The 24540-nt window shown below is 47.1% G+C and overlaps 1 protein-coding gene across 2 annotated transcripts in view; it reads left to right on the top strand.

The window, feature by feature from the left end:
* The window catches only part of LPIN1 (lipin 1), a 128546-nt gene that overhangs the window by 31046 nt on the left and 72960 nt on the right, over window positions 1–24540 (top strand). For both annotated transcript variants that reach the window (XM_043469333.1, XM_043469334.1), the window contains exon 2: window positions 543–599. In XM_043469333.1, the coding sequence (XP_043325268.1) occupies window positions 543–599 (57 nt within the window). The remainder of the gene's footprint in view (window positions 1–542; window positions 600–24540) is intronic.

The raw sequence follows: 24540 nt of genomic DNA, 5'->3' as shown, positions 1-24540 counted from the left end.
CCATGAAAGTGTGTCTTCAGATTCCACATCCTGTCATTTCTCCATGCTGCTTTATCTCCTGAAGTTTCCCCAGTACATCCATGTGCTTTGGGAGGATGAAGATGATGAAGAAAAGAGAGAGAGATTTACGACCTCACGTAGTGTCCTTTCTTACCAAACCCCATCCTCTAACTGAGCACACGGGGGAAAAAAACCTCACCACATCCTTCTTCTTATTCAATTTCCTTTTTTATTTTTGTTTATTTATTTAAAAATATATTTATTTGGCTGTGCCAGGTCTTAGTTGCAGCTTGTGGGATCTAGTTCTCTGACCAGGGATCGAACCTGGGCCCCCTCCATTGGGAGCGTGGAGTCTTAGCCATGAGACCACTAGGGAAGTCCTCGGTTTCTTTTTTTATTGAGACATAATTCACATACCATAAAATTCACCACGTTAAAGCATACAGTTCAGTAGTTTTTAGTACATTCACGAGGTTGTGCAAATGCTACCAGTAATTTCAGAACATCACCATGAATTTTTTTCTAATGTTTTTGTTTTCCAGATTCCAATAATGAGAGACCCTGGATGGATTCGAAATGTCTGGTCCTCAAACATTAATGTGAGTGGAGCTGCTATGAATGTCCTAATGATACTTTAACATTTCCAGATGAGAGAAAATACTCTTTGACCAATTGGTTTATTGCTACAGATACACGCAGTCCCCAAATCAGGACTCTACCACTCCCCCAATGCTTTCAGAGTTGCTCTGTAGCCCTTTCTAAAGATTTGATGAGCCCCAGTTGAAGCCCAGAACATTTTGGCTAGTTTCTAATCTCTTCTGCCTGTGAGCCATCTTCTCTCGGGCATAGATCTGATTTTTGTTTTGTTTTTAACTTTCTATTTTATATTAGAGTATAGCTGATTAACAAATGCTGTGAGAGTTTCAGGTGTACAATAAAGACACTCAGCCATACATTCTCATGTATGCATTTTCCCCCAAACCCTCCTCCCATCCAGGCTGCCACATAACATTGAGCAGACTGGATCCAATAAGATGCATGCACCCCAATGCTCACTGCAGCACTATTTGAAGTAGCCAAGACATGGAAGCAACCTAAATGTCCATTGGCAGAGGAATAGATAAAGAAGACGTGGTACATATGTACAAGAGAAGATTATTCAGCCATTAAAAAGAATGAAATAATGCCATTTGCAGCAACATAGGTGGACCTGGAGCTTGTCATAGATCTGATTTTATCACCTCCCTGATTAAAAAGCATTTGATGGCTCCCTAGTGCTAACAGGAAAAGGTTCATATCAAGTTCAGGCTATTTATTTGCCCCTGATAGATGGTCAGATGTCCATCACATTAATAAAAGCCCTTGCAGCTGCTGCTAAACCCCTCAGAGTCCTCCTGCAGATTCTGCCTCTCCTTCCTGTACCCATTGGTCCGTTTGGTCACCGCCCCATGCCTGGTCCCCAAGCCTTGGCTCTGCCTTTGCTCTCTGCTCTTTCAGGGTCTCCCTTGTCCCCATGTTCAGCAGCCTGAGGGCCAGCACCACCCTTGTCTGCATGCCCACGCCAGCTTCCACGTTCTGCTCATGAGTCTGACTTGTTGAGCCTCTGTAGTTTGGGGGGAGGCGTATTTTGTTGAAGCATAACTGGCAGTGGTCCATCTACATCCTGGCTCCTTTCTCACAGTACCTGCAAATCACCTGCACGTTGCCCTGGACCAGACTTTAAGCTTCAGTAGTTTCCTACAACTTGCTCTGCCCAGTAGATTTTAAACCTGAGATTCTCTCCTGTGGAGAAGAGACTTGAGGGAATACACTGCAGATGGAGAGGCCTCAAGAAAAGGCTTTTGGAATTCCTAGAGTAGAAGGAAGTGGGCTTCCCAGGTGGTATTAGTGGTAAAGAACCTGCCTGCCAATGCATGAGACAGAAGAGATGCAGGTTTGAGCCTTGTGTTAGGAAGATCCCCTGGAAGAGGGCATGGCAACCCACTCCAGTATTCTTGCCTGGAGAATCCTATGGCTGGAGGAGCCTGGCAGGCTACAGTCCTTAGGGTCACAAAGAGCTGGATACAACTGAAGCGACTTAGCATGCACACACAGGGAGGAATTAATAAAGCCTCAATAGTCATTTGTCTCGACTGTGGCCTGTGCTAAGTTTTAGGGATATAGAATAAAAGTAACACTTGGTCTTGCTCTCAAAGAGCTCAGTCTGGGAGAGACTCTGGTCAGAGAGTGGACCAGGAGGATTTGCAGAGGACCCAGGAGGCCAGTGCAGGGCCAGCCAGAGCGTATCTTCATACATGAACCCAGAGACTCCAGTTAAGTGAGTGAAGAAGGCTCCTGAGAAAATCCTGGCCCTGGGAATGCTGGGAAAAGCACAGGTTCTATTTCCAAGTGGATTGGCAGGGACTGGGCCCAATCAGAGGCCAGGAATCCTGAGTGGGGTGGGCAGTTAGTGGCAGTTGAGCCTGGAGTGAGGGGCGCCATCCTCTATGGAGGAAAGAAGGGGCAGGATGTCCTCCTGGTAAGTGAGCTGCTCTGCCTGTGGGTAGCCGTGGGGGCTGGCCATCATGAGGTGGTCTGAGGCTGCCGTTTTCCATGGCCAAATTCCATTCTCCAGACCTGGGGGCTGGAGCCCATGGCCACCAGGTTTCCAGGCCCAGGCCCCAGTCCATGGTCTGGGCAATGGCCATGGTTACAAGAGAGGCAGTCAAGGAGAGGCATCAGTTGGGCCTCACTGTCAGACCTTCTACTGGACCTTCACAGAGCTCATGAACTAACAAGACAAGAAGCCATGGACAGGGAATGTGAAGTTTCTGCTTTAAGGGTGAAATTACAGAAAATCTGAACTGTCTATGCAGGAGAACTGAATTAGGAGAGCAAAGTTTTGGTGACATTTGCCACTTTTAGAGTATGTGTGGTATTGAGCAAGTTCCCTAACTTCTCTGAGCTTTATTTCCTTTGGTATATTGGGAGTTCATCTCATTGTGAACATAGAGTGCTCACTGTTAACCACCAGGCATCATATAGAAGAGAAGTGTGTGTGTATGTTTTCGCTTAGTTGCTCAGTCATGTCCCACTCTTTGCCAACTCATGGACTATAGCCCAACAGTCTTCCCCTCTCCATGGGACTCTCCAGGCAAGAATACTGGAGTGGGTTGCCATTTCCTCCTCCAGGGGGTCTTCCCGACCCAGGGATCAAACCTGCATCTCCTGCATCGTCAGCATTGGCAGGTGTATTCTTCATCAATGGGCCACCAGGGAAGCCCGTGGAAGAGAAGACGGGCTTGTAACTCAGCTTGGGTTGGGTGGAGAATTTAGAAGCAATTCAGAAAAACGCTTCCAAGAGAAAGTGAGTCTTATGCATGGTCTTGAAAGAGGTCTAAGTTAGCCAGGCATGGAGGTAAGAACTGGGTCATACAGTTGAAAGAGTGAGAGAGGAGTGGGAGATGAGCGTGCAGGAGGGGAAAGCAGTGTCGATGATGGGGGGTGGGGCTCACTTGCTGTTCTAAGGAGTTGGCCTTTATCCTACAAGGAAAGGTAATGCAGGAAGGGTTAGCATGGAAGAGACTTAAGCAGACAGTGCTAAGTCAGATCTGCAGCCTGTTACAGGGCAGACATGCGGTGGAGTTGGAGGCAGGGAGACCCTTTAGCAAGTGGCCGTTAGCTCAGTTGAGTTGAAGTGCTTGGAGGACTGCCCAAATGGAGGTGTGCAGGAGGTGGCTGGATGAACAGTCTGGAGCCGAGAGCAAGGTCAGGACTGGAGATACTGAACTGTGGGTCAACAGCAGAACAGTGTCACCGAAGTCTCCAAGGGGGACAGAATCACCCAGGAGTGTGTATGGCATGGGGAGGTGGGTGAGCTCATGTAGGTGGGTTTTCAGTCAGAACCTCTATTATGACTGCTTTTGGTAAATTTTTGGTATGTTGTTATCCTTAGACAAAAGGTTCATAAATGCCAAGAATGCTTAGTGATGAGAAAAACCCAAAATGAAGGGAGAATACAATGGGGCAGATAGTAGGACTCAAGATCTCTGTCCCTGCCCTTGTCTCTGTCTCCTAGTTATTGTATAGATAAATGTGCGAGGCACAAGGTATAGTGATGAGTGTGTTGTGGTTGGTCTTTGGCTTGAAGGGCTCACCAACTGGCAGAGGAGAGAGAGGCATAAGAAATGACGCAGTGACAAGACTTTGTGACATGTGCCATGATGGAGGTCCATGTGGGTTGCTTAGTACAGAGAAGCCAGCGATGAATTCTCACCGACCCAAGGAATGTTTGAGGGCAGGCTTCCCTGAGGGGTCCTGCTCTCAGTTTGAAGAATCTGGCAATGGGATGCAAAAACCTCCTCCTGCCCCAGATACACAGAAGCACGTCTATCCTCCCCCCGACAAAGAAAGGTTCATTCAAGGCAATAGGCCCTGAATTCTGGAGGGAGAATTGAGCAATGAAATGTCCACCCAAACTACGTAAACTGTCTAACTTGGACGAGGGAACATGGTACAATTCGTCACATGAAGCCTCCCTCTTGGCCAAACTGTGCTTTGATTGCACCGTTCCTAACAAAAGCAACAATTCCCAGAATTCTAGATGATCCTGGCACAGTTCTTGGAGCTGTATTTTGCTTATTGTTTTTCTTTCTTGTCTTCAGGTCTGACAAAGGACAGGATTTTAGGGTGGACAGCATGTTTTGCATGGGGAGGAAGTGACTTTGGTTAGATTTAAATTAATTTTTGAAATATTTTGTCAAAGTGCTTCATGTACCTAGTTTCTAAAAAATCAACTTGGAAATGCTGGCTCACAGCTGAAGCCATAGTTCCAGGTTCCTACCCCAACCACTTCTCTATCTGCTTGCACCTTATCCTGTATACTGAGAGAGGAGAATCTAGCTGATTCTCACAGAGTATCGTATGTAAATGCATTCTCCTTTCTCATACTCTTTGATTTGTGTATATTCCTATCCTGTTTAGACTCTCTTTTTTACACATGGAGTTTTTCTTAGGCAGGGGGTGTGTTTTTCCTGGAAGTTATGTTTGCCTTTTTCCTTGTTAGCAGGAAAAATATATGCTTCCCAGTCCCTGCCTGTCCTCCCCACTGCACGCACACCAATAAGCTTTTACTTCAGTCTGTCACTTGGAAACTATCACCTTCTTTAAGTCCATTAACTTGTTTTAACTGGGATCTATTTACTAATTTATTTGGATGACCATGATTTTCATACAGCACTTTGGTTTTCTTACTTATTTCTTATTTATTTAACAAACCGTATATGGAACAAGTGATAGGTTTTTTCCTAAGAGCATTACAAATATTAAGTCATTTACTTCCTTACAACAGATCTATAAGTTGGTCTTATTTTTATCTCCGATTGAGAGATGAGAAAAATGAGCACAGAGGGGTTGAGCCACTCACTCAAGGTCACACAGCTGAAAAGGGGCAGGGTTAGAATTCAGACCCACACCTAGCTCCAGAGACTTTGTTCTTAAACAATGTAGTGTTTTTCTTTTCATTTATTCTGTAGTGTAATTCTTTTCATTTGTTCCTTGCATTTAGTACCTGTGTCAGGTTCCCTGATTTTTTCCAAGCTCTCTGTGTAGAAGCCCTTTTTCCCTTGGCTAACCTCTCACTCCAGGAGACCTCTCTTGCTGTTTGCTCTCAGTCCTCCACTAGAGCTGTCATCCAGGGAGAATCTCATTACACCTCCCTTAACCCAGATCCTTATTTTCCTCTTTTCTTAGTTTACTCTTTAGAAATAAGCAAATCGGAATTCATTTTCATGTGATCTCCCAGAAAAGGGGGATAGCAGAGAAGTTTTTCCCTCCTTGTGTGTCTGAATTTCTTTTTTAATTTGGCTTCACAAATTTGATAGTTTGGTTGGAATGAGAATTTGAGGTTGATATTAATTTTTCACAGAATTTTGAATGCATTGTTTCTTTGACTTCTAAAAACCAATATTACCTCTATGCCAGTCTGACTTTTGTTTCTTCCTGGATGACTTATTATTTTCTATCCGGAAGCTTCTGGATATCGGTTAACCCTTTGTATCCTGAAGCCTCAGCAGCGGATTGTGTCCCATTCATTCTGCTCCGAACTTGGAGCATGAGTCTGTATTGTCCTGGTGCACAACACACTTGCCAGCTAATGAATATCAGCAGCTGAGATATTTCAACAGATTAAAGGGAAATGGAAAACAAAAGAGTGGTGACTGGAGACCAGTGAAGTTCTCCTCCCCTATCAAAAGCCCAACTTTTTGGCTTATGATTGGTAGATTTCATTAACTTAACCTTCTATTTTCCTCATGATTATTTTTGGCAATCAAGAATTTCCTTTAACAGATTCCTTTTTGTCCTCTGTTTTTTTTCCTCTTTCACAGCATTCTTCTATTTTCGCTTTATGTATGAAATAACCTCCCCGATCTCGCCTAGCTTCAAATTTGGGAATTTCTTCCTATTAATTTCTCTTCTGTTCCCTTAATTATTTTTTACTTCTTCTGTAGTCAGGTCTCCCCCTGTCTGTCGTTCTTTTTCTTTCAGATTGCAGTTTCCTCAAATATCTGGTGACTAGCAGTTGACTGTTTTTCTTTAACATGGATGGAGTAGGAAGGTTGCCTGGAAGCTCCCATTGCTGGGGTTCGCTCTGGAATAAACAGTCAGGGAGGTGTTACCCAAGGGATCACGTGGTTCTGGCTCTGGCCCCGCTTTGAGGTTCTCATGGGCAGGTAGCTCTGCCCTCCGCTGGAGCCCCTTTGTGGGCATTCCAGGTTATAACTTGCTCCGTGTTATTTCTTTTTTTTTTTTTTTTTAATTTTTTTTAATTTTTTTATTAGTTGGAGGCTAATTGCTTCACAACATTTCAGTGGGTTTTGTCATACATTGATATGAATCAGCCATAGATTTACACTTATTCCCCATCCCGATCCCCCCTCCCATCTCCCTCTCCACCCGATTCCTCTGGGTCTTCCCAGTGCACCAGGCTGGAGCACTTGTCTCGTGCATCCCACCTGGGCTGGTGATCTGTCTCACCATAGATAGTATACATGCTGTTCTTTTGAAACATCCCACCCTCACCTTCTCCCACAGAGTTCAAAAGTCTGTTCTGTATTTCTGTGTCTCTTTTTCTGTTTTGCATATAGGGTTATTGTTAACATCTTTCTAAATTCCATATATATGTGTTAGTATGCCTGTATGTTCTTTATCTTTCTGGCTTACTTCACTCTGTATAAGGGGCTCCAGTTTCATCCATCTCATTAGGACTGGTTCAAATGAATTCTTTTTGACGCTGAGTAAAATCCATGGTGTATATGTACCACAGCTTCCTTATCCCATTCCTTATCCATGCTGCTGATGGGCATCTAGGTTGCTTCCATGTCCTGGCTATTATAAACAGTGCTGCGATGAACATTGGGGTGCACGTGTCTCTTTCAGATCTGGTTTCCTCAGTGTGTATGCCCAGAAGTGGGATTGCTGGGTCATATGGCAGTTCTATTTCCAGTTTTTTAAGGAATCTCCACACTGTTTCCCATAGTGGCTGTACTAGTTTGCATTCCCACCAACAGTGTAAGAGGGTTCCCTTTTCTCCACACCCTCTCCAGCATTTATTGCTTGTAGACTTTTGGATAGCAGCCATCCTGACTGGCGTGTAATGGTACCTCATTGTGGTTTTGATTTGCATTTCTCTGATAATGAGTGATGTTGAGCATCTTTTCATGTGTTTGTTAGCCATCTGTATGTCTTCTTTGGAGAAATGTCTGTTTAGTTCTCTGGCCCATTTTTTGATTGGGTCATTTATTTTTCTGGAATTGAGCTGCAGGAGTTGCTTGTATATTTTTGAGATTAATCCTTTGTCTGTTTCTTCATTTGCTATTATTTTCTCCCAATCTGAGGGCTGTCTTTTCACCTTGCTTATAGTTTCCTTTGTAGTGCAAAAGCTTTTAAGTTTCATTAGGTCCCATTTGTTTATTTTTGCTTTTATTTCCAATATTCTGGGAGGTGGGTCATAGAGGATCCTGCTGTGATTTATGTCGGAGAGTGTTTTGCCTATGTTCTCCTCTAGGAGTTTTATAGTTTCTGGTCTTACATTTAGATCTTTAATCCATTTTGAGTTTATTTTTGTGTATGGTGTTAGAAAGTGTTCTAGTTTCATTCTTTTGCAAGTGGTTGACCAGTTTCCCAGCACCACTTGTCAAAGAGGTTGTCTTTTTTCCATTGTATATCCTTGCCTCCTTTGTCAAAGATAAGGTGTCCATAGGTTCGTGGATTTATCTCTGGGCTTTCTATTCTGTTCCATTGATCTATATTTCTGTCTTTGTGCCAGTACCATACTGTCTTGATGACTGTGGCTTTGTAGTAGAGTCTGAAGTCAGGCAGGTTGATTCCTCCAGTTCCATTCTTCTTTCTCAAGATTATTTTGGCTATTCGAGGTTTTTTGTATTTCCATACAAATTGTGAAATTCTTTGGTCTAGTTCTGTGAAAAATACCGTTGGTAGCTTGATAGGGATTGCATTGAATCTATAGATTGCTTTGGGTAGAATAGCCATTTTGACAATATTGATTCTTCCAATCCATGAACACGGTATGTTTCTCCATCTGTTTGTGTCCTCTTTGATTTCTTTCATCAGTGTTTTATAGTTTTCTATGTATAGGTCTTTTGTTTCTTTAGGTAGATATACTCCTAAGTATTTTATTCTTTTTGTTGCAATGGTGAATGGTATTGTTTCCTTAATTTCTCTTTCTGTTTTTTCATTGTTAGTATATAGGAATGCAAGGGATTTCTGTGTGTTAATTTTATATCCTGCAACTTTACTATATTCATTGATTAGTTCTAGTAATTTTCTGGTAGAGTCTTTAGGGTTTTCTATGTAGAGGATCATGTCATCTGCAAACAGTGAGAGTTTCACTTCTTCTTTTCCTATCTGGATTCCTTTTACTTCTTTTTCTGCTCTGATTGCTGTGGCCAGAACTTCCAACACTATGTTGAACAGTAGTGGTGAGAGTGGGCACCCTTGTCTTGTTCCTGATTTCAGGGGGAAATGCTTTCAATTTTTCACCATTGAGGGTGATGCTTGCTGTGGGTTTGTCATATATAGCTGTTTATTATGTTGAGGTATGTTCCTTCTATTCCTGCTTTTTGGAGAGTTTTAATCATAAATGAGTGTTGAATTTTGTCAAAGGCTTTCTCTGCATCTATTGAGATAATCATATGGTTTTTATCTTTCAATTTGTTAATGTGGTGTATTACATTGATTGATTTGCGGATATTAAAGAATCCTTGCATTCCTGGGATAAAGCCCACTTGGTCGTGGTGTATGATTTTTTTAATATGTTGTTGGATTCTGTTTGCTAGAATTTTGTTAAGGATTTTTGCATCTATGTTCATCAGTGATATTGGCCTGTAGTTTTCTTTTTTTGTGGCATCTTTGTCAGGTTTTGGAATTAGGGTGATGGTGGCCTCATAGAATGAGTTTGGAAGTTTACCTTCTGCAATTTTCTGGAAGAGTTTGAGTAAGGTAGGTGTTAGCTCTTCTCTAAATTTTTGGTAGAATTCAGCTGTGAAGCCTCCGTGTTATTTCTTTACTCAACCCTTCCCTTTGCTTCCACATTCCAAATTTGATTAAACGTCTTTTCCACGGGAGATGGTCCTCTCTTCACGGTTGTGAAATTGTAAGTTCTGAAGTTCCCTTGAAATCTAAAGAGATGAGGTATCTGGAAGTACAAGCCAGTCAATCCTAAAGGAAGTCAACCCTGAATATTCATTGGAAGGTCTGTTGCTGAAGCTGAGCTCCAACGCTTTGGCCACCTGATGTAAAGAGATAACTCACTGGAAAAGACTCTGGTGCCGGGAAAGATTGAAGGCAAAAGGAGAAGAGGGTGGCAGAAGATAAAATGGTTAGATAGCATTGTAAACTCAATGGATGTGAATTTGAGCAAACTCTGGGAGATAGTGGAGGCCAGAGGAGCCTGGTGTGCTGCACTTCATGGGGTCACAAAGAGTGGAACACGACTCAGTGACTGACCAACAACATCTGGAAGTAAAGGGAAAATAAACGCCTGTGTTCATTCTGGTTTACCTGCCATCTTGACCCAGGATTTTCTTCCTTGTCCAGCATCATTACCAGAACTGTTCTAAACTTGTCTGATGACGTTCACTGTGTTCCTATCTAGAAATCTCTGCAGGTATCTTACAGCCGATTGCGTCTCTTAGCCTGAATCACGACAGCCCCGCTCTGTAACTCTTGTCCAAAATGGATCAGTGCCAGGCACTAGCACAATCAGATCCCACAATAATGTATTTAATTAGAATCTTACCGAGAAGGATCATTTCCTATTCAGTAAACGCTTAGGTTTTATAGCGTGTATTCCCAATCCTCCCTCTTATCAATTCCTTCTCCCACCCGATGGGCATCCTGTCCTGAATTGTGTGTCCTTGTCTTCTCTTGCGGGACACACTATGTATCAACTTGATCGTGAGCTCTTCAAGGTCAGTGGTGTCTCTTAATTGTTAACGTCCCCACTGTACCTGATACAGGATAAGCACTCAGAAATGGCTAGTTGCATAAATGGGTGTATCTTTTGTGACTTTTCTCCTGCCTCATTCATAAGGGCACCGGTATCTTTAACACCAGTGCATGCCTAGTAAATTTTCATCAGGATGAACATATATTTGCAACTGGGCATTATGACCCCATGTGACAATTAAGCATACATTCCAAAATATTTATTGAACACTGATTAAACACCAGAAATGGTACTAGATCCTTAAAACAGAAATAGTCTTTTCCCTCCTATAGAGTCTGTCTGCTGGGGGAGAGATTTTACAATCATTGCACACACAAATGGAACATTTAAACTTGATCAGTACCCTAGATGAAAGATTTGCAGAGCAATGCAAGTGTCTAACAGGGAGAACTGACATCATTGGGTAGGTTAGTGATGCTTGAACTAAGGATGAAGAATGAGCAGTGGTTAACCCGGTGAAGAAGGCGGAGAGGATTCCATGTAGAGGCAGCAGCATGTGCAAAGGCCCTGTGGTGGGAGGGAACAGGACAAACACAAGGACTTGTGCATCTGGAGCCTAGACTGCATGGAGAAATGGTGAAGGCAGAGAAGCTGGGCCCCAGACAGTCCGTCAGATGTCTGATGCTGGAGAAGCAGGTGCCTGTCTGTCAGAGAACCACTCCCCATCCAGATGCTCTCTGGCTGATCCAGCTGTCTCTGGGTCTCCTGAGGACACCGCAGCTAAGTTGAGCATCAGTGGAGCAAGACCGTACTGCGGTATATTCACTGCTACAGGGCAGGGAACGGTAGAGAGAATTGAAACTGAGCAGTGTTGGGGCCCAGATAAACCCTGGTCTGCCCAGCCCCCACTCCCTGCTTCCCGATGGAAATTCAAGAAACTCCCAACTCATTCTTTGTCTTGAGTATGCCCTGCTCGGCTCAGAATTTCCTCTCTTTAGGTTAGTTATGCCCAAGCCTTTGCTTACACATCCCCCAGGGAGGGAGACAGGAGAGGAGAACATGGGGTGGCGGGGGGGGGGAGATGTGATATTCTAAAATGAAAGAGAATTCACAGTTATTCCATCTGAAGCTACCTCAATATCCTCTGAAATGAATGGAGATGCCCTGGAATGGGGGCATGGGCCCCAGACTGACAGTTACCGCACTGTGTGTGTTGGGGGATCAGACAGTCGTGATGATGTGAGGCTGTCTGTCCCCATGAAGTCACAGCATAGACATGTAAATGACAGGTCAGAGCAGATGGTCCTCTATTCCCACTTCCTCTCTTTCTCCATCATGGAGACTGAGGTGACCTAGGCAGGATCCTGTAAGTGGCAGAACATAGACAATGACCTAGATCTCCGGGTCCCCAGAACCACACCTTGTCTAAGACACCTGTTTCCAGAAAGACATGTGGGATATTTTTACTGGGCTTACATCCTCGCTGTTCTGGGAGGAAAAATCACAGAGTCCCAGGTCAGATTTTGTGATGAGCTTGGGGGGGCAGCGGGGGTGGGGATATGTTCCCTTTGGGGAGCCTGAGGGCTGGACCAGGGGGAGATCTAAAACTCAAAATTAGCTTTTAGAACCTGCTTACTCTCAGAGTCCCTTTAGGCAGAGGTGCCCCTGTCCCTTCTGTCCTCAGGGGGAAGCCTCAGGGACCTTCTCCATTTCACCCAATGGAGAGCTTCGCTAGAACCAGGTCATCCTCTTTGGAGGGCAGAGGGAGGTGGAGCAGCTAATTCAATCCAGGCATCACAGAATCAGGTGGAAGCATGCCGAACCCAACTGCCCACCTCTGCACAGACTCCCACTCCTCTGCAGGTTGTTCTGGTGGGACCATGAAGCTGAGCCGCCTCAACCCGGTCACACAAAAGATCCAGCTGTTCACTCTGGATCTGTCTCTACAGCCCTGCTCCTAGTGGGGGTCCAGCGGGGAGCCCCCAGGCTCCAGGCGCAGAGGAGCCTCTCCGCAGAGGCCTGACCTTTCACCGTGGGTTCCTTTTATCATGATCACAGATCCACCTACTCCCATCCTTCAGATGGTTTGGAATCTACAGACAAATATGATCCTTTCCTCTCATCAGGTCACTATTTCTCCATCTCCCATTCCCTTCACTGGGTTTTCTTTTGCAATTTAAGCAGCTTTGGTCATTATACTTAGAGAGTGGTTTGGCCTCGCCTTTCATGCTAGCTCATTCCTTCCGGGCCACCCTTATATCTCTCAAGCACGGAGGTCGGCACCAAATGTGGTTTTGTGAGTGTGGTGTGACCTGCAGAGAAAGCCAGGGAAAATGATTTCCTTTCTTTTGGGCTGTCAGTCATCTACCTGTGCAGCCCAATACCCCAGAGTGGGGGGAAATGCGAACCTTTGGGGTCTTCTTCTCCTGAGGCTCGCAGAGGGGCACACAGGCTGGAATCTCATGGCCATGAGTATGCTGACTTCACGTCTCAATAGCAAAGAGTAAACTTTTAAAGATGAGACTCACAAGAAACAAGTTAATATTTTCTTAGCCTCTAAAGTTTGGTAAGGCTGGGTTGACAAGATCTGGAGAGACTACAGAAGAGCCTTGTATTTGGTTGAAATGATTTGTACAAAGTTTAGATACACTGCTTCGAATAGCATTCTCTTATATGCGACAGACATGGTACATTTACACACGATTACCCAGAGGTGCTGGGTTGCCTAGTGACCAGTGCACAGAGCAATGTACAAATCCCATGCAGTTACCAGAACCTACTTCCCAGAATTTTGACAGCAGAACATGCTTTTTAGGACTCTACAGTGTTAGTCACTCAGTCGTGTCCAACTCTTTGCAACCCTACGGACTGTAGCCCACCAGGCTCCTCTGTCCATGGAGTTCTCCAGGCAAGAACACTGGAGTGGGTTAACCACCAATCTACTCAAGCCACTCTGAGCTAGAGATGAAAGGAAGCATTCTCTTCCTTGTAAGAGTTGGTCTTACACATGCAACTTTTCCATCAAGATTCAAAAACACCGTCCAAAGACAATGTGGGAGGGGGTAAGCTGGGTGTTACATCTGGAAGACCACCTCTGGTTCTAACTGTGGATTTCCCTAAAGAGTGAGAAGGCCCATGGTTTGTGAACCAGTATTTCCAGGTTTGTGAACCAGTATTTTCAAGTTTTACCTTCTCTGATGTCTAACATTTGCTGGTAGGCATTGCTGGTAGGCAAGCTGGTAGGCTTCCCTTGGAGCTCAGTCAGTAAAGAATCTGCCTGCAGTGCAGGAGACCCGGGTTCGAATCCTGGGTTGGGAAGACCCCCTGGAGAAGGAAATGGCAACCCACTCCAGTGTTCTTGCCTGGAGAATCCCATGGACAGAGGAACCTGAAGGGCTATAGTCGATGGGGTCGCAAGAGTCAGACACGACTTAGCGACTAAACCACCACATTCTGGTCATGCCTAAGGAAACTGCTTACGAGAAAACAACCCCACTGTAATCCTAGGTATCGATGCAGAGACTGAGCCAACAGGGGCACAAAGTGGTTGGTCCTTGATATTCAGCTGAAAGCTTGGATTCACAGGGTCACACCAGAGCAAAGACTTCTGATGCTCATCTAACAGTGTTGTCATATTTTAAAGGATTCTATTCTAACAGTACAATAACTTTCTAGTTTATCACCATTTAAAAACTAGTTTTTAGTTGGATAATAGGTAAACAGTTGTATCCTGTAATCACTCATCATTTTTGTCTATCACTTAGGCATCTCAAAGGGTTCCTATATAGCCTAAACGTTTTAGAATTGATGCTTTTTCTGAAGCAAGTTCTATGATGGAAATCTCTTACTAGTATACTTTACATGTGTGTGCTAAATCGCTTCAGTTATGTCTGCCTCTTTGCAAACCTATGGACCGTAGCCTGCCAGGCTCCCCCGTCCATGGGATCCTCCAGGCAAGAATACTGGAGTGGGTTGCCTGCCCTCCTCCAGGGGATCTTCCCAATCCAGGGATCAAACCTGTGTCTCTTATGTTTCCTGCCTTGGCAGGTGGGTTCTTTATCACTAGTACTACCTGGGAAGCCCAGTATACTTTATAAATAACACCAAATTTTCGTGCTCTATAAGAAATGGATAAGGTAATTCCTCCCTTAATGGTTTTTTCTCACTTAGTTGGAGTGAATTAAAAATGAATTGAAAGCCTCTTCTAGTTAGCTTTCTGTGAACATAGAATTCAGCCAAGCAAAATCTGATGTCATGGGAGAATTTGGTCATGTCCTGCTGCAATCACCCTTGTTGTTCTATCACTGCTAGTGTCTGTCAGGTCCGTTCTGGACCAGCGCCGGCCTCTGACCAGCTCCAATCGGTTGGCTTACTGAGCCTTCCCTGTCTTCTCTGACATCATAACCCCAGCGGGGCTGTCACAATCCTGCCACCCAACAATGAGCTTTCCCTGGGGTCTTTGCAGAGGGTGCAGGTGAAAGGACGATGGACAAGGAGAGGACATGGGAGGGGAGGAGGGGGGCTGAGGGGCAAGATCGGGAGGAAAGAGAGAGAAGGGCGAGACAGGGGTGGGGCGGCCGCCATGCCTGTCCTAACAACAGCCGGTAAGCAGTGGCCTGGCCTGCTGGGAACCAGAAAGCTGGGAGAAAGAGGAAAATTGACCCGGGGGCCAATGTTCCCACGAGCAGGGACCTCCATATGAAGCTAACGGAAGTGGAACAGGGTCCTGACGACATGCCCTCCAAGAGGAAAAGACGAGGCTTTCTGCCTGCAGCGAAGGTAAAAGGCAGGAGGGAGGGTGGACATGACCAGGTGCTAGTCCGCAGGCGACACGTCCAGCCGTTCCCCACGCTGCCTTCTCAGGCACAGAACCCACTGAAGAGTGGACCCAGTGCTGAGGTGTGGGGACGTGAGAGCCCTGTTACAAGACTCTTGGGGGGTCTCAGTTCTCCCTTCTGTGACCTTCTGTGGTTTGCTCTGGGCTGTTTAACCCAGGACTCCTCATCTGCTTAGTGTCGTTGATCGCCTACTGGTAGAGTTCCTTGAAGAAGGGTAAACCGTGGTGCCTGTTTGTAAAATTTGAATTTATACAAACAGTTTTCCAATATTTTTGTCTCATTAACATGGGGAAATGCAAAGGAAATGCCATTTAGATGTACGTGCGGGCCTGTGATACTAAGTGTATTTTCAGGGAGTTCTGCAAGTTGGCACCGAACAGAAACCTCCAGAGTCTAATTCCTGTTAGAAGGACGAGACAATAGGGACAGGAACTTCGATTCCCAAACCGGGACCCAAGCCGAGCCCACAGCGCCCCTGTAAAGTAGGTGACCTTTGCCTTTGCCCTCCAACCCCTCTGGGCTCCCTGCTCCTCCCCTTCCTGTAGGCTACAGATTAGAGGTGTCTTGAGACACTCAGGGCAAGCTAGTCGTGAACCACCAGCAGCACACAGATATTTACGGGGACGTGCACTTTCACTGGGATTTTAAGATAGTGGGTATTTTCTTGGTCTTGTTATGTTTCTGATTGGGACATTGTGGCAGCCAGGCTGCTGCTGCTGCTAAGTCGCTTCAGTCGTGTCCGACTCTGTGTGACCCCAAAGACGGCAGCCCACCAGGCTCCGCCGTCCGTGGGATTCTCCAGGCAAGAACACTAGAGTGGGTTGCCATTTCCTTCTCCAATGCTCAAAGTGAAAAGTGAAAGTGAAGTCGCTCAGTCATGTCCTCCCCACAAAGCCAGCTCGTGTAGACAGATGCCCACACGAGGGCCCCAGCCAAGGGTGGGGGACAGGTGAACACAGCTCAGCACAGCTCCTAAAGCACTGTTTCTCCCTGGTCTCTTGCCCTTCTTTCATGATGATTGCGAAAGCAAAAGTCCATTTTTCTACCTCCACGAAAAAAAGAAGGTTTTCTACCTTCAGCTTCAGGGAAGCTCCAAGAGCTCACATTTCACAGTTTGGGGTCAAGACTTCACGGCCTGCAGAGGCACTGCCCACACCCCTCCAGGAGCTTGGGAGGATCGGCATGGGTCCCTGAACTCAAAAGCTGAGGCATTTGGAAACTTGTTGTCCCTCCATCCATTTTCCATGGCAACCGGTGCCTGATCATCACTTGACCCCAGAACCGGATATCCAGGCCGTGCCAGAAGCCGGCTACTTCCGCTGTCTCCTGCCGCCTGGCCCACTGCCATCCTGCATGGCCCACCCTGGCAGGATTCACTTCCATAAAATGGAGGTTTCATAACATTTCGTTCCCTGCTTATAAACTGTTCACGGGTTCTCCAGGGCCTTCAGTTTAAAGGGCCATTTGAGGTGCCATGTGAGGCACTGTTTTTCTTTTTGCAGGAGGCAAATTCTCACTCTAACCATAATTCTAAATTACTTACTTTCACATTGACTTAGATATTTCATTAATCAGGAAGAACTGAGCTAATTGTTCTATGTTTTTTAATGGTTAACATCAGGGTCTGGGAAAGATTGAGGGCAGGAGGCAAGGGTGTTATCTTGCCTCTTCCTTTGCCTCCTAATTTTTTCTTGAAAGCTGGACATCTCAGTAGAACTATAGAAACTTACAAATTGTTCTTATCTCCGGAAACGGACCCACTTTTCCTCATGGCAGGCCCTTAGTGTGGGGGTGTGAGTTAACCTGGGTAGAAGCTGGGCTGGGTTTGAAGTTCCTTGCTGCTGTGGTTGCCCTCCGCGCATTGAACCCTTCACGTTCCTGCGGGCACACCTTGCCTTTCAGGGTGCCGGTGGGTTCACCTCCCTGCCTCTTAGCTTTAGATCTTCCCTTTGCACTGGACCTCGGAGAGGGTTCCTTGGCCTGTTAGGTTTCCTCTCCCTGGTGTTCTTGTGACCCTCCTGTTGTTCCTGTGAGCTTGGCAGTGTGAAGCGGTGGAGGGAGGCTTTCTCTGTTGCTTTTGACTAAGTTCCAGAGGAAGCAACCTCCTGTCCTTGGTTCTCCGGGGTCAAGTTGCCTTGGTCCTCCTGTCTCTGAGCTGCAGATAGAATAGCAACCACAGTTTTAAAATAGTAATGAGTGTCCAGGACGTTTCTCAATATCGGCAATAACTTTGATGTGACATGAAAATATCTGTGATTTGTTGTTTGTGGTGATGGTGTCAGTTACAGGTACTGTGGATTCTGTTGTTTTGTTGCCGACATTCACAATCAAAGAACACTGCTGCGTTGGATTTAGAAGGTAGTGAAGGTATGACTGTTTCCACATCGAGTGCCTAGATTTTTTTTTTTTTATGGATCCTTGGATCCTTCAGACTCCTAACCAGCATGTTTTGAGAGACAACTCGCAGATTGAGGGAGAGACGACAGTGACACAACTTGGCGTGTGACCAGAGTTTCTCTCGTGAGTTAACCTTAGTCACGTCACACTTGCAAGCTTCCCAGCCTTGGCTCAGGGAACCTGGGGCAGGGAAGGCCCACATCCCGAGGACAGCCAGGCTGCTGGGACACACCATGAAGAACAAATCTCCTCCGAGCCCAGAGAACCTCTCCACAAAGGGAGACGAGAAAGAAAAGAGTGTGATTACTGAATAAGCATTAAACCAGGCCAGCCAGTAGAGACTACAGAGACATGAAGGATTTCACTCCTTCGTCTCGTCAGGCTGGTTATATGTTCTCAAGTTAAATGACAGTAGCCCTCGTAAGAGGACTTGATGGACTATTTGTCACACACAGCTCACGTGGTAATGGAGTGATCATCTGTTTTAGCTTATTGCCTTTATCTAAAGGAATAATGAAACCTCTAGTACCTTTGTGATAAGAGCTGGTTTTGCACCATGGATTGAGGCATGACACCTGTCAGAGTTAGGCGCCTGCCCTCCCAGAGAGGCTGGGAGACAGGGGTACAAACTTCCAGTTCTCATTTCCAAGAGGTGGCTGCCAGGTTCTTTGAACATTTGATTCCTACAGGTGCCCAGAAGCTTATCTAGATCTTTAAAAAAAGATTTACTTGCATCTCAGAGGGGCAGAGAAAGAATATATACGAAGGGTCACATAGTAAAAGCTCTAAGAAAAGGTGGGGAGGAGCAGGCAGGATCTTCCTTATTGCATCGGGGAAGATGGAATCTTTTCCTTGATTTGTATTGACTGTCACACTGAAGAGGAGTCACACCTCTGTACTTCCTTCCACAAGAAGGAAGGGGCGAGGACGGAGAGAGAGGCCAGAGGTGAGTGAGGCAGAGTGCCCACGGACACCAAAGGAGGTGGATACGGATGCTCCTTGTAGGTGCGTGTTGTTACACTCAGGTGTGACGTTAAGGTTCTGCTTTGGGCTAAGCGAAAACTGAATTTAACTCTCCTAAGCACAAAGGAACATGTGCCTTAATTCAGGAAATTGACTTTAACTCTCCAGAGTGGTTAATCCCCTTCCTGGACTACCAGTTCAGCCAGTCAATCATTCATTTCACACATTGTCTGAGACCACCTGTGGGCCCAGCATGCACTGGACACCACGGAAGAGAGAAGGAGGGTATGAATTCATTCTTGCATCCAAACTGGGGAGGTGACACCCCCCCCCCCATTTGAGGCACTGAGCTCCCCATTCCCTTCCCAGGGGTCTTTCCACCTGCTTGTCCTCAGCCTGAAAGGCCTCCTCTCACCCACTCTCCCTCTGTTAGGCGTTTTCCCCATCCTGAAGGCCCAAACCTGATAACTGCATTCTTTAACAGGCTCCTAAGTGTTCATAAATAAATAACAATAATAGCAATTATCATTGCTAACATAAAACTCACCGGAGTGAACTATCTACGTTGTGTCAGACATTGCACGGATACAGTACAATGCACTAAACACTTGAGATAAGTCCAGCAGCCCTGTGAATCAGACGCTTCACCCCAAGTCAGTAGAAAAGAAAACTGAGGGTTAGAGAGGTCAAATATCCCTTCCCCAGGCCACATGATTAGCAAGCGGTAAGGCAGGGATCAGAGTGCAGGGTGGAGCCCCTTGCCCTGGGGTCTCCGGTCAGGCTTGATCCTGTCTTCTCTGTTCCTCCTCCCTCAGTGCTTCCTGCATCAAGTGTTGGATATCTGACAGACTTGATGAGGCCTGCAAGGAAGGCTCCGAGTCTGATCACGGTGCTGTCTCCTGCAATGTGGAGCTCTGCGTCTGGGGTACACTAGGTGCTGGGAAAGGGGATGTGAGCTGCACTGGGAGGCTCTAGACAGGGACAGGCCAGTAAGGGTGGTCATTCCTAGGATGTTGGTCACCTAAGACTTTGGATTGTAGGTTGAGAAGATGAGCTGAATCAATCCGGTTTCTCTGTTGACATTTTGGAGTTAGGGGAACCGAGGTAGGCGGTCATGGGAAGGAAAGAGCTACCTGGGGAGCCACGTGTGGCCAGACTGATGAGGGAGGGATTCTGGGAGGAAGCAGTTGGGAGAAGAGAAGGGGCAGAGTTAAGGAAGTGGAAAGAGAGTGAGATACAGAAATCTGCCGCAGTTCAAGGCCCACTTCTGGAATCCCTGGCTCCTTTAGTGTATCATGCTCCACACACACACTCACTCTACTTTGAGTTGGTTTATATGGACATTTAGAAGAAATATAAATTTTTTGTCGACCCTTGGAACAGGGCACTGGTAGAGGAGAGGGTGTGCTTTGAGAGAGAGGGCAGCTGGCCAGGGTACAGGATGAAGGGAAGTGGACGCTTAGAACACTGGTTTTCAGATGTGACTGTACAGTGGAGCCTCTGTGATAAACCGATGCCTCTGTCCTGCCCCCGGAGACTGTGGCTAATTGATGTCAATGCTTGTCTGGGCATAGAGAGTTTTAACAGTTCTCCAGGTGATTCTACTCTGTGACAAGTTTTCGTGGTAAACACTGCTTTGTTGTTGCTTAGTTACTAAGTCGTGTCCGACTCTTTTGGGATCTCATGAACTGTAGCCCTCCAGTCTCCTCGGTCCATGGGATCTCCCAGGGAAGAATACTGGAGTAGATTGCTATTTCCTTATGCAGGGGATCTTTGCCACCCAGGGGTTGAATCTGCGTCTCCTGCAATCGCCGGCAGATTCTTTACCACTGAACCACACTAGCAAAGACTTGGAGTCCTCAGAGTATAGAGTGACTTTCCACAACCAAGCCCAGATTCTAGGTCAACAATTAAAGATGTTGTGGTTAGACTCCAGGAAACAAGCAAGATGCCAATGTGAACGGCTATTGACAAGCAGTACATAAATGCTGCATGTTAACACATATTATAAGCTGTTGGCAAATCCAGTCCTCTTCTGCTTTCCTAATTGTTTAGAGCTGACAAAGGCTTATATAAGTTAGCATCATAGATTTTATCTTAACTGGGTGCAAAGGTCTATCAGCTGAAAACTCTATCAGCTGAGCAGTGACCCTGTGGTTGGCCCTGAGCCCACAGCGCCGTAACAGGTTGTGTAGCATCTTCTTATAGGAGCCTGATTTTATTCTGGAGCCAGCTTCCCTAGCTGAGGTCAGAGGATGGATCACTATGTTTAGCTTTGGCGTCCAGGTTTCTGGTGAGGGTCCACCTTCATTACCTCATCTTTAAACCTAATTACCTCTGCATCCCAATTGCCATCAATATGGGAGTTACAGCTTCAACACATAAATTTGGGGGGATATAAACTTTTAGTCCAGGGCTTTCCAGGCGATGCTAGTGGTAAAGAACCTGCCTGCCAATGCAGGAGACTTAAGAGATGTGGGTTCAATCCCTGGGTTGGGAAGATCCCCTGGAGGAGGGCATGGAAACCTACTCCTGTATTCTTGCTTGGAGAATTCTATGGACAGAGGAGCCTGGAGGGCTCCAGTCCACAGGGTTGCAAAGAGTCAGACACAACCAAAGCAACTTAGCATGCATGAAAACATTTAGTCCATAGCAGATGCCTTTCTCAGTTGAATTCCAAATGTATTTTCTTCTTGGGTAGATTCATCTAGTGTACACAAATGTGGGCTTCCCCCATGGCTCAGCAAGTAAAGAGTCTGCCTACAATACAGGAGATGCAGGAGACACAGGTTTGATCCCTGTGTTGGCAAGATTCCCTGGAGGAGGAAATGGCAACCCACTCCAGTATTCTTGCCTGGAAAATCCCATGGACAGAGGAACCTGGAAGGCTACAATCCATGGGATTGCAAATAGTTGGACATGACTGAGCATGCACACACACACACATGAATATGGCCTTGCCAATCAATGATTCAAATACCTGTGACCAGTCATGGTCCCAAGTTCCCTAAGTGGCTTCGTTCCTGCTACCTCATCTCTCCTCTTCCCTTCTCCCACCTTCTCCATAATCCAGCAGAATCCTGGTCTGCTGTACTCTTGTCTATGGTGACTGGCAAGTGCTCACGCTGGACCGAATAGAGAGAATTCTAATCCTGGGTCTGGCACATCAACCTGTTCACTACAAGGCTGGGGAAAAGATGGGACAGGATGAAGGCTATGAAGTGAAGCTTAGACAGTTGGTGTATGTGAATTGTACACCAAAGGACCCGCCTTCCCAGGGGTGAGGGCTGCTTCCTAGAGGCCTGGGTCCTGCGGGCCTGGCAGTGGACCAACAAGAGAGAACAATATAGTTTTCTAGCAAAGCCACCTTTCTTGTCCTTGCCTGGTTCATCAGGAGTCTTCCCCATTTGGCCAGGGGAGAAAAGCTGTCCCAGCCCCTTCCATCACCAGGACGCAGGCTGGGAGCCACTGCCAGGGCAGTCAGGGGACTTGGTGTGTTTGCCGCATCATTGTGTGTGAGTGAGTCTTCCTTCAATCCCTGAACGGCCCGACCCGCTTTGCACAGGCTGGCCTTCTTTCATGGTCTGCTCCTCCACACCGGGACTAGAGTGGGCCGTCTCCTCCAGAGATGAGCAGGTCAAATCCCATAGCCATGTACAACTGGTACAATATAGTTTTGGTTCCAAGCATTTCCCTCCCAAACCCCTGGTGTACCCTTCTTCCTCCTCCTCCTTCTCCAGTTGAACCCAGCACCCCTCATTCCTGCCTCTTCCCCTAAGGAACTTGCTGTGGCTAGCCCGCCCATGGGCACCTGGGGGACCCACTCCATCTCTGGTAGATTCCAGGCTGCTCTGTCTCCTGCCCTCCGAGGGGTGGGGGGAACGAGGCTGCACCGGGTGGTCCCTGGTTCCCATCTGATTCTTGAGGCCTCAATCAAGGGAGCCCTGAAGTCACGAGGCCTCTAGCCCAGCACTGGCCAAACATCCTAGATTCCCTCCCTTCCCAGGAGCCCAAGTCAGGTGCCAGAGATAACGTGCAACCCTCCAGGGGAAATAACCCATTCTTTTTCTGTCTGCCCCAGGCTTTTACAGAGCTCACCCGCCGATGTGACTGTCAGGAGATCAGTCAATTGCACACCTACTTGGATTGTTTCACGAGATTCCAGTGAAGAGGGGCGTGCCTTCACCCCTCCTGTCTCCCCCTCCCACTTGCAGAACCCTTTAAATTTTGTAGGTAGTTAATCTGGAAATCTTAAGAATTCTCAGGGTTGCTATTGTCTGTGGATAGGAGGGAGGTTTCCAGTTAGAGCCAGGCAGCTTGTATCGTTCTTGGGGTTTTTATATGCCGAGAAAAGTTCTGACAATGGAGGAGTTGTAATTGTTTAGCCTTACACAGCATCAGGCTTCTCTAGGCTGTCCCTCCCAGGAGGAAGGTCAGCAGCCTGCCCAGTCTTGAGACTGGGCAAGCCGGCCACTCCCTGTATCACAGCTGGGCTAAGCACTGAACAAATCCTTCTGGGATTCGCCACTCTTTAATGTATGCGAGCGTGCGAAGTCACTTCAGTCGTATCCGACTCTGTGCGATCCCATGGACTGTAGCCCTACAGGCTCCTCTGTCCATGGGGATTCTCCAGGCAAGAATACTGGAGTGGGGTAGCCGTTCCCTCCTCCAGGGGATCTTCCCCACCCAGGGATGGAAACCGAGCCTCTTGCACTGGCAGGTGGGTTCTTTACCACTAGCGCCACCTGGGACGCCTTCATGTATAAGGTTCTAAAATTGGCTCAGCCCGTAAAGAATCTGCCTGCCAAAGCGGGAGACCTGGGTTCGATCCCTGGGTTGGGAAGATCCCCTGGAGACGGGAAAGGCTACCCACTCCAGTATTCTGGCCTGGAGAATTCCATGGACTGCATAGTCCGCAGGGTCGCAAAGAGTTGGACACAACTGAGCCACTTTCACTTTCAAGTTAGTGAAAGGCCTTGGAGTATTTCATATGATGGCTATTTCCATCCTCAAAGTGGACATGTGCGTTGAGCATCTGCCTCCCATTTTTCAGATAGTGAAACTGAGTCTTCTTAGCCTCCAGGAGGCTTGCATCACTCGGCCCGGGCATCACTCCTCCCTCCTTCCTCCTCCAGAGCCTGGAGCGAGTCTACTCATCCCCGCGGTTTCCGTTTCCTCACCCGAGTTGGGCAGAAAGCGGCAGGTCCCGGGATTGGCTCAGGGGATCACCTCAGCTCTCCCGGCTGAGTCACAGCTGGGTGATTGCAGACCACAGGGCAGGGGCCCTCCGGGGCGGGGGTAACTCCCTATCGGCAACGTCAGCCGGGCAAGCGCTCCGGGGCATCCAAATCTGCTTATACTGAAATGTGTGGTTTAGTGTTTTCTTATTGTCTGTTGAGGGAAAAAAAATTCTCCCTGCAAAAGTCTGGCCTTTGTTCAGTTGTTGTGACAGTAATAGGGAGGGCAGGGAGAGATAGCAGACGACCCCCCTACTTCTACCTAGAGCCGGCGGGACTTCGCCAACGAGCACCAGAAACCTTTCCCGACATGTCTGGGATGGCTGGGGAAAATCTATCTTAAGAGTGGCCAGAACGGGCACTCCTGCTTCCTTCCAAACAGGACTCTTCCCTCTTCCTTCTGCATCTCAGTAAACAGCACTAAAGGTAGGCGAGGGAGGAGGGGCAGGCCGGCCCGGGGACTTCCTGCGAGGGAGGATCCGCCGCCTGGCGCCCGACGGGCTCAGGAAGCTGCCGAGTGGCTCGCTCCTCGAAAGGGCCCTCGCGCCACCCCGCTGGCCCCGCCCTCCCCCTGGCCCCGCCCCGGGGCGGGGTCGAAGGAACTCTCGCACCACCCCGCTGGCCCCGCACCACCTTCTGGCCCCGCCCCTTTCTGATG

The sequence above is a fragment of the Cervus canadensis genome, chromosome 5 (assembly GCF_019320065.1).
Source record: "Cervus canadensis isolate Bull #8, Minnesota chromosome 5, ASM1932006v1, whole genome shotgun sequence".
NCBI classification, from domain to species: Eukaryota; Metazoa; Chordata; class Mammalia; order Artiodactyla; family Cervidae; genus Cervus; species Cervus canadensis.
This window is presented reverse-complemented; position numbering and strand designations above follow the sequence as displayed.